The sequence below is a fragment of the Gopherus evgoodei genome, chromosome 1 (assembly GCF_007399415.2).
Source record: "Gopherus evgoodei ecotype Sinaloan lineage chromosome 1, rGopEvg1_v1.p, whole genome shotgun sequence".
Taxonomy (NCBI): Eukaryota; Metazoa; Chordata; order Testudines; family Testudinidae; genus Gopherus; species Gopherus evgoodei.
Window position 1 is genome coordinate 132,596,114 of NC_044322.1, and position 15,490 is coordinate 132,611,603.

A 15,490-nucleotide genomic window follows, 5' to 3' on the forward strand; every position below is an offset into this window, starting at 1 on the left:
GGGATGGTAACAATGTGTATAAAGATATGATCTGACACATATGTCAAAATAATTCCTGTTCACTGACTTCAGGCAAAATGCATTATAAATCCAGCTCCTTAGTGTGTTTGGAATTCTGATACAAAAAGGAGAAAGGTAGCTGCTATGGAAGCTCTCTCTGTAGTTGCCAAACTATTTATTTTGCAGTCAGACTGATTTCCTCTGGCTTTTAATTCATTTAACAAAGGTGTTGTCTGGAAAAAAAGAAAAAAAAGAACCTCTGTATGAGGAAAGATTATGATACTAATAACTCAATCTAATAAGATGCATCCCAGGAGCAGCACTTGTAATTTCTTGAGATATTATTAATAATGCTCACAGCAGCACAATGTACGTCATCACTGAAACTGAATTTTTGTAAGAGGTTTTAACTTTACCATCTTTCCTACCACCAAGGAAATGAAAGTGCTATTTTTAAGATACTAAAAAAAAGGGTTGGTGGGTTGTTTTTTTTTAAAAACCGGCGCTGTCACAGTTTCTTACCCTATTGTTATCACTGCTGTAGGAATGAACAGCTGTGATAGGAATATTTGTTTAAATGTAGTCAAATAGATGGAGATAAAAATGGCTTTAACAGGCATCACTAATGTCTTTGGGGGCTTTGATTGTTTTGAGAGTATTATACAAAAGGGATGCTTGGTGAATTATTCAGAATTATTCAAATACTATTTACTCTAGTAGACAGCAGTAAAGTTGTATTTAATGGTTTCTGTTTTTAAATAGGCTCTTTATAAGGATTAATAAAAAGTGCTCTCTTAATGTGCATTTTTGCCATTAAATGCAAAGTGCTGTAGTTCACAAAAGTAAATTTATCTGTCTGCTTTGATTTCCATCACCTTAGTATCCTACCTCCTCGCATATAGTGATGAATTTATTCTCTCAACATTGATGTGGATAGGGAAGTTTTACCCCTACTTCATAGATGAAGAACTTGAGGTATAAGGAGACCAAGTGACTTTCCCAGGGACACGCAGGGAGACTGTAGCAGAACGGAAACTGAACCTAGATGTCCCAAATCCTAGTCCAGTGCTTTAATCACAAAATCATAGGAGGAGGAGAATGTGCTATGTATTTTCTCTTTGGCATGAGATGCAAATGCCTGTAATATAGAACTCAATTCTAGAACTTCTGCTAAATTATCCAAGGTATTGGTTGTGGTGGAAATACAGCATCTGAGCCATTGCTGGGAAGGGGAATAAAAGGCATAAAGAAGTTCTGAAGAATTCTATTTACATAAATATGCAAAGACATCTGTTACAGCCATGAACGACCTGCTGGTTTAGATCATCAGTGGGGGAAACTTGTCGTTGATCAGCACTGCCTACAGTAGCAGGTGCTACTCTAGGCAACAGGAATTACTGAAGAGGTTTTCAGTGAACAAAGATCATCCTGCCTGCCAAGAAGAGACGTTTGAGAAATTAAAACAAACAGCAGACTCCTACAAAATTCTTCATTTATAATGTGTAAGCATGCTCTTACTTCCAAACCTTTACATAGTGGTTATGTGTTTGGTGTGGATGTCAGAGCTGTATGGCTCACTTAAAGTACTTAAAGCTGTTATGGTGAATTTTCTGAACCAACTAAACCAGAACAAAAAAAAATTGTCATCGAGATTTAGAGAGAAAACATCAAATACAAAATAAAATCTTATTATATAGCATTTGACTTCTTTTTTTTTTATCACAAAGTATATCCAAACTAGTCATGCAAAACTGTCTTTCTTTTTAAAGGTTATGGTTATTTTAGTAAATCATCCAAGCTTGACTCTTGTGCTTTATGAACCACCGAATACTTGAGACATTACAACTTTTTATTATGCAGAGATGTGTGCATGTACATTGTTCTGTGCAAAGTGTTCTGCATTATTCCCTATAAATATACATTTGCTATATTTTTTGAGTTGCTTGTAATTTTACTGCTATTTTATTTAAGTTCTCTGAGTAACATTGTGCTGTTTTTTTGAGGTTACTGTCTGTCTCTCATGTGGATAAATCACTAGGCAGAGGACCAGACTGTAAAGTTTGGGCTGGAAAAGATTAAGTGTGGTGTGGCATACTATGCATTGACTGTAATTGCCAGTAGTGCAGATCAGAGTGTACTCGTACACTGAAGAGGGTATCCAAGAGAACTGTAGAAAAGCTAAAGTGCTTTCAATATTTACAACACTCTCTTTGCATCTCTTGCATACAGGTTGAATCACAACTGTAATAAATGTAAATACTTTAGCCTTTACAATATTAACTGTGTCCCGTTAAATAATGTGCCTCAGTTCTGGTAGCAAATAATATTGTAAATCAAAATAGAACAAAAACTCTCTTGTTTTCTTCCCCACTTTGAACAGAGCGTGGATCACACTTCTTGTAAACCTCATCATATTGAGGTGGGGCTAAGATGAGCATAACCAGTGACGAAGTGAATTTCTTGGTGTATCGCTATCTCCAGGAGTCAGGTAAATTACTTGTCTTTCATTGGAACACAGGTCACAGATGGAGAGAGAGAGAAGAAAACCAATTTATTGCATTGTGTTGTGTCAACAAAATTGCATTGAGCGTTAGAGAATGGAAAACCCAGGCTAAATACTCCCTGCACAAAACCACATGTCTTTGAAACCATTCCCCATGATAATAGGGCAGACATACAAAGGTGCAAAAGTAAATATTGTAATTAGGCAAAACAAGAAAATAAATAGCATTATGTTAACAAATGTCTAGTTGAATTATGTCGTACTAGCCAAAGTTATTTTTGGCAGCATATGCACAAAGCACAATTACTTAATCCCTTGGGGCTTTTTAGCCACTTAAGAATATATCAGTCAGATACTTGTCAAATGAAGTGAGATTTGCTGCAAATAAGCTTTTCATTGGGCTGCAGAGAAGTACATTTCTAAATGGCTATTTGTGTGTGTAAATACCTGATTTTTGTGTGTAATCAATGTCACTGTGAATCTAATGGTGCAAGTGGAATTCTCTTTGTCTTCCCTTCCCTCTGCTCTTCTGACCACTCTCTTTCCAAACATAGGAGGGTCTGTTAGAGTAAAACTGTAATCTGTGCTTTTAAAAAATATTTTCAAATTGATGTTTAATTTTAGAGGATCCATTTTTTTTCCCCAGCCGGCTTCCACTTCCTAGCTAACAGCAGCCGATAGGAATGCTGCTTTGCTGATGTGTAGGGCAAGTGCCTTGTCCAGGAACTGACACCCACTGTCCCAACAGGGCCTAGATTTGGTCTCTGCACCTGGTTAAAGATAACTACAGCTAGTCGAAAAACCTTGAATTTCAAAATTAAAAAGAACATGAATTTTAGCAAAAGTCCCTTTTTTTTTTAACCAGCGCTAGGAAATAACTTTCTGGCCCCATTAGAATAGGCAGTTGAGATCAAAATCTCAGCAGCTATTTGGAGTGGAAACTCAAATCTGGATCACTGTTCAGAGAGATCAGGGTGCTCCTGCTAGTTGTCCCAGCGTGTATTCCATTGAAGCTTATTGAAAGTTCTATGCATAATAGGCCCTCTGAGAGGCCAGCACCGGCCTTCTTTCTTCCATCTGCACAGCACTCACTGTCTGTTTCCCCTCTAATCATCCTGCTCATTAGAACAGGACATGGCTGCTGTCTGTGATCTGGTGATGGGAAGCAAGGGCTGAGAAAAATAAAATTTGATCTAAAACTTTATTTTGAAAAACAGGCTGATTGGAGTTTCACTCTAAAAGGCTTTTGAACATCTAAAAAGGGTGCATAGAGGATACAGCCATACCTTAAAAAGAACAGGAGTATTTGTGGCACCTCAGAGACTAACAAATTTATTTGACCATAAGCTTTCGTGAGCTACAGCCCACTTCATTGGATGCATGCAGTCAAATACATTTGTTAGTCTCCAAGGTGCCACAAGTACTCCTGTTCTTTTTGTGGATATAGACTAACACGGCTGCTATTCTGAAACCAGCCATACCCTAGAATCCTTGAAATTACATTCTGTTGTATATTTGCATTGTTATATTCTTTTTAATGTAAATGATTCCACATCACAGTGTTGTGCAATAGTTTTCCCCTATGGGACAGCAAAAACCAAAGATGGCAGTCTTTGCATTCCTGCCCGCCGTCAACACTCACACTGATGCTGTGGAATGATTCAAAAGGAAATTTTATGGACCTCCTGATGAATGGCAAGGTCGAAATGATGGTGGAATAAGGCTCTTCTGGATGTTTTTCCTCAACTGTTTTCCAGTATTTTTTAGCCGTTTGCAGGGGAAAAACATTGTTTCTACTTCACATGCAGCTTTTATTTGACACAGAAAGCTATATTTCCCTAACTTTATTATGCATGAGAGTAAATACAGAGTAACTCCACTGACATCACTGGATTTACTCCATATATAAATTATATAGTTGAGAACAGTTGGCACCAATAATTTAAAGCAAAAACTAACTCAAACCAAACACATTTGAGCTTGGATACTATGCGTGGTCCTAGTAGTAGTATCTGATCCAGTTGTGTACAGGTATAATGTTGTACAGTAAAAGGGAACTATAAGTAATCCTGTGCCAGCAGATCTAGTTTTTTAAGAAGCATGTACTATACAACTGGTATTGACTTTCTGAGCAGTGCCGACTCTAGGTATTTTGCCACCCCAAGCAAAAAAAAAAAAAAAAGCAAGAGTGCCGCCCCTTGAAAAGTGCCACCCCAAGCACGTTTGGGACGCTGGTGCCTAGAGTCGGCCCTGTTTCTGAGCCATGCTTATGCTCTTTTCCTTTATGGAATTTTAAATTTGTATTTTTTGTAACACAAATAAAGATGTAAGATGCTGTGCCACCTTCTACTGTAAACAATATAGAAAGACAAGATAGTAAATTAAAAATGTCTAAACAAGAGTTTCTAATGATTGTAATTTTGATATCCTGTGGGTTTTTGTAATATAGTGTGAGTTGTCATCTACAGTTGATGGAGTCTGCAAAACCAGGGATTTTCTAAATTTCCATCAATGATATTGTATATTGGAATGTAAGCATCCACCCAGCTCACAAAACATCAAGAATATAGATCAAATAGCAACATCAGAGTCATTTAAAAAGAAAACAGGTGCTCAATGTTCCTTTTTTCTCCTTTAATGTTCTCTTTTGAGAATTCTAAGCTTTTGCCTTTGAAATTTGTGTGAGTAGGGAGAGATGACAAAAAGGAAACATGCACAAGACAAGTAGGCAAAGCCATACAAAGCCGGAATATTCCTAGATCGTTACAAATATTTCACAGCTGTGAGGCAGCAGGTCGCTTGAGGTTAATTCAAACATTGTCACGGCAAAGGTACCTGTGGGTACTGTGCACTTCCTCATGAAAATAATCTAATGACATGATTATGCAGGAAGTTCAAGCCTTTTAAAGTTGAAAAATTCATCAATAAACCTCAAAGGTTACTTTCTCTTGCGTAATACCTTACTAGACCGGAAAGCTTATACCCAAGAGAATTAAAAGAATTGATTGAAGATCTCTCTTAACCATTATTGTTAATTTTTAACAAATTTTAGATTACTGGGAAAGTTCCAAAGGAATCTTGAATCCAGTATTTTAGAAGGGTAAATGGGATGATCCAGATAACTATAGATTATTTAGTCTCAAATTGATACTGGTAAACTCGTGGAAAGGCTGATAAGGGACATGGAATCATAACTAGTGCCAGTCAACATGGTTTTATGGACAACAGGTCTTGTAAAAAAAATTGATATAATTTTTGATGTGATCACAAATTTGGCTGATAGCAGTAACTACGTTGACATAAGATATTTTGACTTCTGTAAGGCATTTGACTTACTCCCACATGAGATTCTGATAAAATATTCGCACTATAGAAAATCAGTGTAGCCCATGCTAGACATTTTAAAAACTAATTAACTAATTAAAGTTCAAAAAGTAGTTGTACATACAGAATATTCGTGCAATCGGAATTTTTCGGCTTAAGTTCCATAGGGATCTGTTCTTGGATCAATGTTGTTCAAGATCTTTATCAATGATCTGGAAGAAAAGATAAAATTTGCAGATGACCTGAAAATTAGTGAAGTGATAAATAAGGATATGGTCAAGTCAGTTATACACACTGATCTGGATCACTTGGTGAGATGGGCTCATTTAAACAAAAGGTATTTTAATTTTAATACAGACAAATTCAAGATTATACATCTGAAACAAAGAATGTAGGTGTTCATGCTTCAAAGACGGGGACTGTATTCTGGAATACAGTGACACTGAAAAGAATATAGGGGGCAAGGGAGATCACTAATGGAATGTGAGCTCCTAGTGTGATGCTGTAGCTAAGAAAGAGAACATAATTATTGGATGGATAAGCAGGGGGAGCTCAAATAAGAGCAGGGAGGGGATATTACCACTGTATATGGCATTAGTGGCATATAGTGGCATTACTAGAATATTATGTTCCATTCTGATGTCCAGACTTCAAAAAAAAAATTGAAAAATTACAAAGGGTTTAAAAGAGCTACAAAAACAATATGAGATCTGGAAAACATTCCTAATAGTGAGAAGTTTAAGATCCAAGCTCAGTCTTGATCCAAGAGAAGGGTGATCATTGCCTACAAATATTTACATGGGGAAGAGATTTCTGATAATAGACAGCACTTCGATCTAGCACAGGGATTCTCATACTGGGGGTCAGGACACTTCAGGGGGTCTGGAAGTTATTATGTCAGCCTCCACCCCAAACCCTGCTTTGCCTCCAACATTTATAATGCTGTTATAACATGTTAAAAACATGTTTTTAATGTATAAGGGGGGATCACACTCAGAGGCTTGCTATGTGAAAGGGCTCACAAGTACTGAAAACCACTGATGATGTAGTAGAAACAGGCATAGTGAAGCTAGAGAAATTCAGACTAGAAGTAAAGTACACATTTTTAATAGTGAGGGTAATTAACCATTGCAATAATTTACCTAGGAATGTGGTATATTCTGTATCACTTGAAATCTTTAAATCAAGACTGGATATCTTTCTAAAAGATATGCAGTAGCTCAAAACAGAAGTTATGGTCTTGGTACAAATATTATTGGGTGAGGGTTATGGGATGTGTTATGCAGCAGGTTAGACTAGATGATCATAATGGGTCTCATCTGACCATCGAATCTATGAATCTACTTCTCTACCTCACCCCATGGAATTCCAGGTAGGGTGATTAATCCTGAAACTCCTTCTTTTTCCCATAACCCTCCCATTTGTAGTACCCATAATTGCAACAATCAATCCTTTGGCCTGGTGGATTAGCAAATATATGCAAAATGAGTCCATTCTGTAGATTATTATTGTTTATAATTTATACTTTGTACTATCAAACTGTCAAGGAGCCCGAGGACCATAATCTCATTGTGTTAAGTGTTGTACAAACACAGAACAGAAGACTGTCCTTGCCCCAAAGAGCTTATCATCTTAGTATAAAAAGAAGAGACAACAGATGGACCTAGACAGATGAGGGAATACAAGGAAACAATGAGACAATATTGGTCAGCATGATTGGCAGTAATATGAACACGCATGTGGTCTAACCATTATCAGGATTTTGTAGACATCATGGCAAAGGAGGATTTTGAAGTAGGGTAATGAGTTAGTTATGCGGATGTTTATGGGGAGCACCTTCCAAGCATGAGGGGCAGCATGAGAGAAAACACAAAGGTGTGCTTGCTTGAAAATTAACAAGTCGGTGATGTAGGCTGGCACTGTTGGCCAGTCAGAGGTGGGAGTCGACGTTGTGATAGTGAATGAGAGATGATAGATAGGGTGGGGATAGGCCATGTAGGATTTTGGCAGTGAAGACAAGTAGCTTTTGTTTGATGCTGTAGAGAAGGGGTAGCCATGGTCAAAGCAATGTTCTAGGAGAATGATCGTTGCAACAGCATTCTGAACAGATATGAGTGGGGCAAGGCCAGAAAAAAGGTTGTTTCAGTAACTGAGATAAGAAATTATGAGAACCTGGATAGTAACCTTGGCTCTGTGAATGGATATGAAAGGCTGTATCTTGAGATGCTATGCTATTTATTTCTTCTCTTATAAATATGAAAAACATATAGGTCTTATTGACCCTACAATTACAGTGTTAACCCTCCAATGCACTAGATCAGTGGTTCCCAAACTTGTTCTACCACTTGTGCAGGGAAAGCCCCTGGCTGTCCGGGCCAGTATGTTTACCTGCTGTGTCTGCAGGTTCGGCCAATCGCGATTCCTAGTGGCCGCAGTTCACTGCTCCAGGCCAATGGGAGCTGCTGGAAGCGGCGGCCAGTGCGTCTCTCAGCCCACACTGTTTTCAGAAGCTCCCATTGGCCTGGAGCAGAGAACTGCGGCCACTGGGAACCGCGATCAGGCGAACCTGCAGATGCAGCAGGTAAACAAACCAGTGGAACAAGTTTGGGAACCACTGCACAAGATGCCTTAAATATATAACAGGCATTTGATAGTAGGTTTACCAAAAATTAAGAAATAAACTTCTGTGACCTGTAAAATTTCCCAGGAAATCACATTTTGACATTTCATTTCGTATTTGAAAGGAGGGCTTCTAAAAATATAGAGCATAAAGTGCTTCTCTGGGGCTGTCCTATCAATGTTGAATCTGTGAGACGGTTCATCAGTGGCATAATAGTGTTGTTACATGTTACTTGTCTTTACCAGAGAACAATTTTTTAATAGGTCCCTCAAATATTTGGCTTAAGCTTTTCATGGAATCCCTGTGTTTTTGTAATGTTTATAGGTACCCTGTGTTTCCCAGAATGGACAGTGTCTGCTTAAGCTCTGTGTCACACAGATTCCAAAAATATTTAGCTACAGCTCTGCTCCCCTCCAGGTACCCAGTAGATTTCTAGTGCTTCCACACTTTTTCCCCAAGTGTAGCACTGTGTGTGTATTATTCTCCCCCTAACCATTAGAAAATAATTCTAAGAACTGCACATGGGAATAAAAAGCTCAGGCCAAAATTTTCAGAACTCCAAGCTTCTAAATCCATATTTAGGCATCTGATTTTCAAAGGGTCTGAGCATCACTAGACCTGGTTGAGTTCACTGGGATTTGTGAGTACTCAGGACCTCAGAAAATGTGGTCACTTTATGTTTAGGTGCCTAAATACTAATTTAAGGGTTTCATTTTATGTGCCCATGTGTGAAAATGTTGACCTTGCTTACTGAAGTTACAGAGACTTGCTATTAGTTTCTTCCAGAATGAAAGAGTTGCAATACCACACAACCACTTAGAATCCAGAATATAGAGTTCCCACATGCTGCCATGACTGCCCAAAACAGAACATATGATTATTTACATTCCAGAAAGGACATCAGAACAATGCAATGAGAGACATGTGTTGTGATTAAAAGAATTCCAGTGACAAACTGAATGGTGAGAAGTAGAAACTGAAAATCCAGGTGCGTTGATATATCTGAAACTTGCCTTAATTCTGCCTCTCATGTTTAATCTAAATACTCTAAACTGAAACAGGCTTTCAGATATGAGATATCTGAAACAGGCTTTCAGATATGACAAATCCATACTTGGCACAAATGCAGCAAAATTTTTTGTCCCTACAGCCCAGCCACTTGTCACTTACAATTTCTTAAAACTATTTCAAAATTAATAATTTTTATTTATTGATTTGTGATCCTTTTCTGGCTTCTAATGCTCTTCTCTGATGTTCCTTCACTTCAGTTTGTTCCGCAATATGATTTCGCTGCCCTAAAATTACCTCCCTATCTATCTCTGGCTTATACTGCTTAAAAAACAAACAAAAATCATAGCAGCTGCCTGGCAGTGACTGTCATAGTTAAGGTTGCATAACGGTTTCCATTCTTACACTCATAGCTTTCTGAAACTTTTCCCTTTCAACTTGAAGTTTTCCATGCTTTGTCTGCCCAAAGGTTGATACCAGACTCTTCAGAGTGCATCAGTATCTGCCACGGCATCCAGCTTGATGGTGGGATAGAAACATTCACTGGATGATTTTGCTAAAATGATCAGCAGTGAAATTGTTAGGTGCTGATGTTTGAATATTTACCATTCAGCTTCAGAATAGTTATTCGCTCCTCCTCAACGAAGGTGGATTGGGCAGCTTGTGTCTTATAGCTGTTTTAAATTTTCTGTTTGGAAACTCAAGAAAACAGCAATGTGGTGTTGTGTGTTTGGCTCATGTTAGATAGAGATTTTTTTTTTTTAAGGGCTAGGAATTTCTCTGTTATTTAAAGCTTAGACTGAGGCAAAAGTTATGCAATAAAAGGAGATTTTGCAGAACCATAGAAACCGCAAGGCCCTGTTATTAGTTTAAACTTGTATATGTGGGAGAAGGGCTCCTTCCTGTAAACCTTCTAAGGTGAACTAGAGGGGCACACTTCCGCCTATGGAGTTCCTAAGGTGCATGGGAATATTTCTTAACAGATCTCATAAAGTTAATGGAACAGGGAGTTCTAATGTTGTCAGTTTAAATAGTTCAGGCTCCCTGAGCTAAGAGGTGAAAACAATATCTATGTGCTCCTTACAATTTCTTGAAAGCCAGCAGAACTTCAAAGCCTTGGAGAGGGAAGAACTTTTTTTTTTAATCTTTTAATTTTTTTAAAACTTTTACATTTTATGTAAAAATTAAATGTTATGGTTGAACAGCTAAGATCTTGAAAGTTAGGAAATACTTAAAGGTAGATTAATACTCTGTCCCCTTTGAGTTTATATCATATGACACAATCTTAAATTGCATGACCACATACTGTTTCTCAAATAAAAAACATACATTTTTTTCTGTATGCTTAGGCACATATTTATAGCATTTAGAGTGCTGTGGACTACTGTGTATACCACAGAGTTTGTATTTTTTATGAAAAGTGCATATTTACTCAAAATAGTTCAGATGAAGCATAGCATAGAATAATAATAAAAAATATTGGTGTATGTAGGTCAGCTACATTTGCTTCATAGTTACCTGCCTCATCCTTTGCAAATCAGGAAGATTGTGCTGCAAGTTGAACAGGAAATATTGAGTGTATGGGTTTTGACAAAATTATTAAAGTACACACCTTGAAGAATAATTTATTATAAAGAAGCATAAGTCAGTCAATGTACTGGACCACTGTGACAACAAAAATATTGCACTGTTCTCATATTTATGAAGTCTGATGATGATGATTATCTTCAAAGACCTTTTAAAGAGCCTCTCTGTAAATATGCTTTTAAACAATATCACTCAAGTGCTGCTGAATTTACCTGGTGCATGTACAAAGCTCACATCAGCTGCTACATTTCAACATGTACTAGTCACGTCTTTTGAAGCCTCCAAATTACAGCGAAAAGGACAAGAGAGCTCAGTAGAAAAGAACTTAATTACATATTGTTTTCTGTCACTTAAGCCTTGTCTACACACAAAAGTAATACCATTTTAACTTTGCCAGTATAATTACAACAGTACAAACTCCCTAGCATGGGCTCAGTTATACCAATATAAATGTGCTTATATAGCTTATTCCATCTTTTTGTTTTGTGCTGTACAATGCGTAACCTATTTATGGTCCATGACTAGGTCTCCTTGGCACTGCAGTAATGCAAATAGATAATTATATAATAATTAATAAATAAACCAGTATATCTGTGCCCACACTAGGGGTTATGCTGTGTTTATTATTTTGGTAAAACAATACACCTCTAACTGACAGCTATATCAATACAAAAACTGTGTTTAGACCAGAACTAAACTGCTCTGTGCCTCAGTTTCCCCGCCTGTAAACTGAGGGTAATAATACTTACCCTGCCTCGCATGGGGTGTTGAGGTTTTGTTCATTAATATTTATAAAGCACGCTGAAGTCCTCTGGTTGAAGGCACTGCAAAAACGTTGAATAGCTTCTATTTTATTTGATCAAAGCGTGAGATAAGGGTGCAGAACTAGATACGGGTGGAGCGTGGCCAGGAGTTAGTTGCTTATTCTGAGTATCTGGACAACAAGAATGAGATGGTGAATCCAACTTTTCAAGTGTTAAAACTAGCCTTCATGGCAATGTGAAGTCAATTTTTAGTTGTTGTGATTTAGCAGCGAGCTGGTCTGTGGGCGAACAGGCTTATTTTACACGATGTCTCATTTTCCAGTGGCCCAACCCACTCAGTGAAAAGAGAATTGCTTCTGCAGATGAGCCAAATTTCTGATGAATAGGCGGCTCGATGTAGAGCCAAGATTTGTGAACTTCCAGGGGTTATTTCAGATGCACAGAGCCCTTAGTGTTCTTAGTACAGATGTTGTATCTGCAATATTCGAAAACAATGCTTGAGAAATTGAACAAAATCAGCATTAGTTCAAATAGGTACGTCTCTCAATAACTGACCTGATTATTTAAAGAAAAACTGTCAAGTGGATTTTTAAAAATTGGCTAATTAAAAAGAAATATTTTCTGTTAGATTATGCTTTATATAGTCTTTTTTTAACTCATCTGAAAACATTGAGAAGCCTTCCCCTCTCCTGCTCCTTTGCTTCTATTATCTTTTTTAAAACTAAGGGAAACTGGCTGTACAGTACATTGGGGACCATGAAACTGGCTGTATTCAAAGTATTGTCAAAAGTATATAGTTAAAAATGAAAGACTTTCAACTTTTTTTTCCAAATATAATAATCTTGAGCATTACTTGTAATAGTAGCAGTGCAAATTTTTCAGACAGAAATGTGATTTTTTCAGTTGATGGCCCTTTTGAATGAAGAGTTCTTCATCATTACACTGCCTGATAAATGTTGATGTTCTAGTGTCTCATAGCACATCATATAGCCCTTACAGATGTATTTTCATTCCAACTTATAGCTTATTTATTTAACTAATGGGAAATAAACATTATTTCTCAGTTTAGAACTTTATTACTATCCATAATTCCTCACTCTGCTTGCCACCATCTTTATTCACTCTGAAAATATGAAATACATTTAAAAGATCCAGAAGTGCAATTAGAAGTCAAGCTCATTTCACTTACGATCAAAGTCAAGTTTGGATCCAGATTAAAGTCAAGTTTGGATCCAGATGTGAAAGGGTTTGGTCTAAACATGCAATTTTCCTCTAATGCATTTTGCCAACCTCTTGTAGATAAAAAGCAATTTGGCTTTTATGCTGACAACACCTTTATGTCACATGAAATAATGTGAGAATCATGGTCACAGTGTGCATTTTTTTCTAGGCTAACATAGGGAGGCAGTATATCAATAGTCCTGTTATGAAATCCAAACCCCACATTTAACAAAACAAAGGACAATTTTTTTGTCTGTAGATACAGAAGCATAACAGTTTGGTCATTCCTTGTTCTGGTTCAGTTTTCAGGGGAAACTAATCAACTGTATACCCATGGTATTTTGTATGTATTAGGGTGAAAAATAATCAACATTATGTATGTAAACTGTGTTACTTATGTTCCCAAATATTTATTTCTTATGCACAAGTGCCCATATGAGTAAATACATGTTTTGCAAATTTTGAAAACTTGTTCCACTGCATGTCTTTCACTCTTATTCATTTTGCATCAGGAAGGCATATTAAAATGTAGTGTAAGGAAAGCAATTCAGAATTTAGCAAGTTCTGGTAAAGGAAAAGAAATACACTGAATATCCTGTTCTTCTGCTATTCGCAAAGCCCTACTTAGTCAGTATTTCCTTCTGAATCATTTCACAGATTTACAAACTTGGCTGTTTTTAATTCTCTTTGGCCTGTGTCTTGGCATAGAGTGTCAGATCTGAGCATGTGTGGTCATTTTTAAGACAGAAGAACACAAACGATTGTACTCTTTTTCAGATGTGCTTTTTGACCCATAATTCCAAGCAAGTTTATAGACGTTTTTAAATTAGACTTTGTACATTATTAGTCTGTAATAAAGATGTATCTATTGTGCTGTATTGAATAAATTATTGACGTGAGACATTTTAGAAGGACTTGCTGAATAAATAAAAGGGTTTACTGAATATCATAGGCGTGGGGGGGAATTGCAGTATCAATTTTGGGAAAAAGTTTTAGATCAGGCCTGCCCTTGAAAGGCTTTGCCAGCATAGGTATATTATACCAGCAAGGTGGATGAAGCTCACACTTGCAATAATGCACATTTGCCAGTATATCTTATTCCAGCTATCTTGGCCACAGTTTTGCTAGTATAACTACATCTATAGCAGGGGCTTTTGCTGGCACAACTGTGTTGGTCACAAGTCACACCTCACCACACCTCTGCTATGCCAGCAAATGTTTGTGGTGTAGATCTGACCTTGCTATCTTGGGAACTGAAAAGTCTATGGTGGTCATCTGTAGAAACCATCTCAGTGTTGAAAGCCTTGCTTGTTCATTAGTGAGTGTCAACAGCAATGTCCTTTTCACTGCTGCTTGCAGGTGGTTATTGTAACTGACGGAAGAACACAGCTTAGAGCAAAACCTGCTAAATATGATCTCCCTTGCCTAAAAATGAGTCTTGAAATGATACACATCCTCTCCTTTGACCGCTGGTTCAGAGGACAGGTCTGGAAGATGATGATATTATTAATGTGGATGATTTCTTTGGAGTGGCCGTCGGAGAAGATTGCAAATCTTGCTGATTTGCATAAATAGTTACATTAAAATGCCAGATCAGTGTTGACATTTAATTACAGACTGTCAGGCTAATTTATATAGCGTGACTAAAAGATAGAATTATTTCAAGCTTTATTTTTTAAAACAAAACAAAAAAACCTCTTTCCATTTTCCTTGTCCTGCCTCCTCCCTGTATCATATTTCTCAAATAGATTTAAATGGTAAAAACCAAAGACTGCTCATCAAAAGATCATTTCCAAGTTTTATTAATCTTTTCCAACATATTTTCCTGCTTCACAAAGACAATCCCTGCCCAAAGCATTCTTTGGCACATCATAAAATAATTTGGGGTTGCAGAGTTTCACTCTGAATTCTTGGCAGATGCTGAGCAGGTCAGATATCCAAGGAAAAGGGTGTAACTTTTAATATTTGTGAATAATTGCTTCTACAAAACTTAGTAGGCAACCATGCACACTGTAATTTTGGCAGCTGACATAAACTACAGTGTAAGATCCTTTCTTTATATTTCCCAGGGACTATGAAAGAACTTGTAATACAGGACCCATTTCCCAGGGTTCTGGAAATCATTTTAATAGTTCAGTAACCCTAATCTTAATACAAATGTGCAGGCCCTATTGTTCAGCTGATTTTCTAAAAATATATTTTGACTGCATTTGTTATTTTACATTGCTAATGTGTGTCCTTGTTAAGTCCTTTATGTAATCACTAAGATAAGTCATCAAAAATAAGCAGGCGCTGCTGAAAAAGAGAGAGGCACTCTAGGACATATTACCCAGAATGAAAAAAGCTCAACTTGGAAAAAAATCGGAGTCTGCTGTGAATAATAAACAAGATGCGGTTTAGGATATGTGCCCACCTTTAAACTGTCTGCATTAAAACAGAACACATGCAGTGGCTCAAGGTAGC

The 15,490-nt window shown here is 37.2% G+C and overlaps 1 protein-coding gene across 7 annotated transcripts in view; it reads left to right on the top strand.

The window, feature by feature from the left end:
• TBL1X (transducin beta like 1 X-linked) overlaps positions 1-15,490 on the top strand; it is a 274,926-nt gene that overhangs the window by 211,606 nt on the left and 47,830 nt on the right. For 6 of the 7 annotated variants that reach the window (XM_030572409.1, XM_030572427.1, XM_030572393.1 and 3 more), the window contains one exon: positions 2,381-2,488. In XM_030572409.1, the coding sequence (XP_030428269.1) occupies positions 2,431-2,488 (58 nt within the window). In that variant the 5' untranslated portion in view covers positions 2,381-2,430. Of the gene's footprint in view, positions 1-2,380; positions 2,489-15,490 lie in introns of those variants that run through there. The other variant, XM_030572442.1, reaches the window with a different exon arrangement.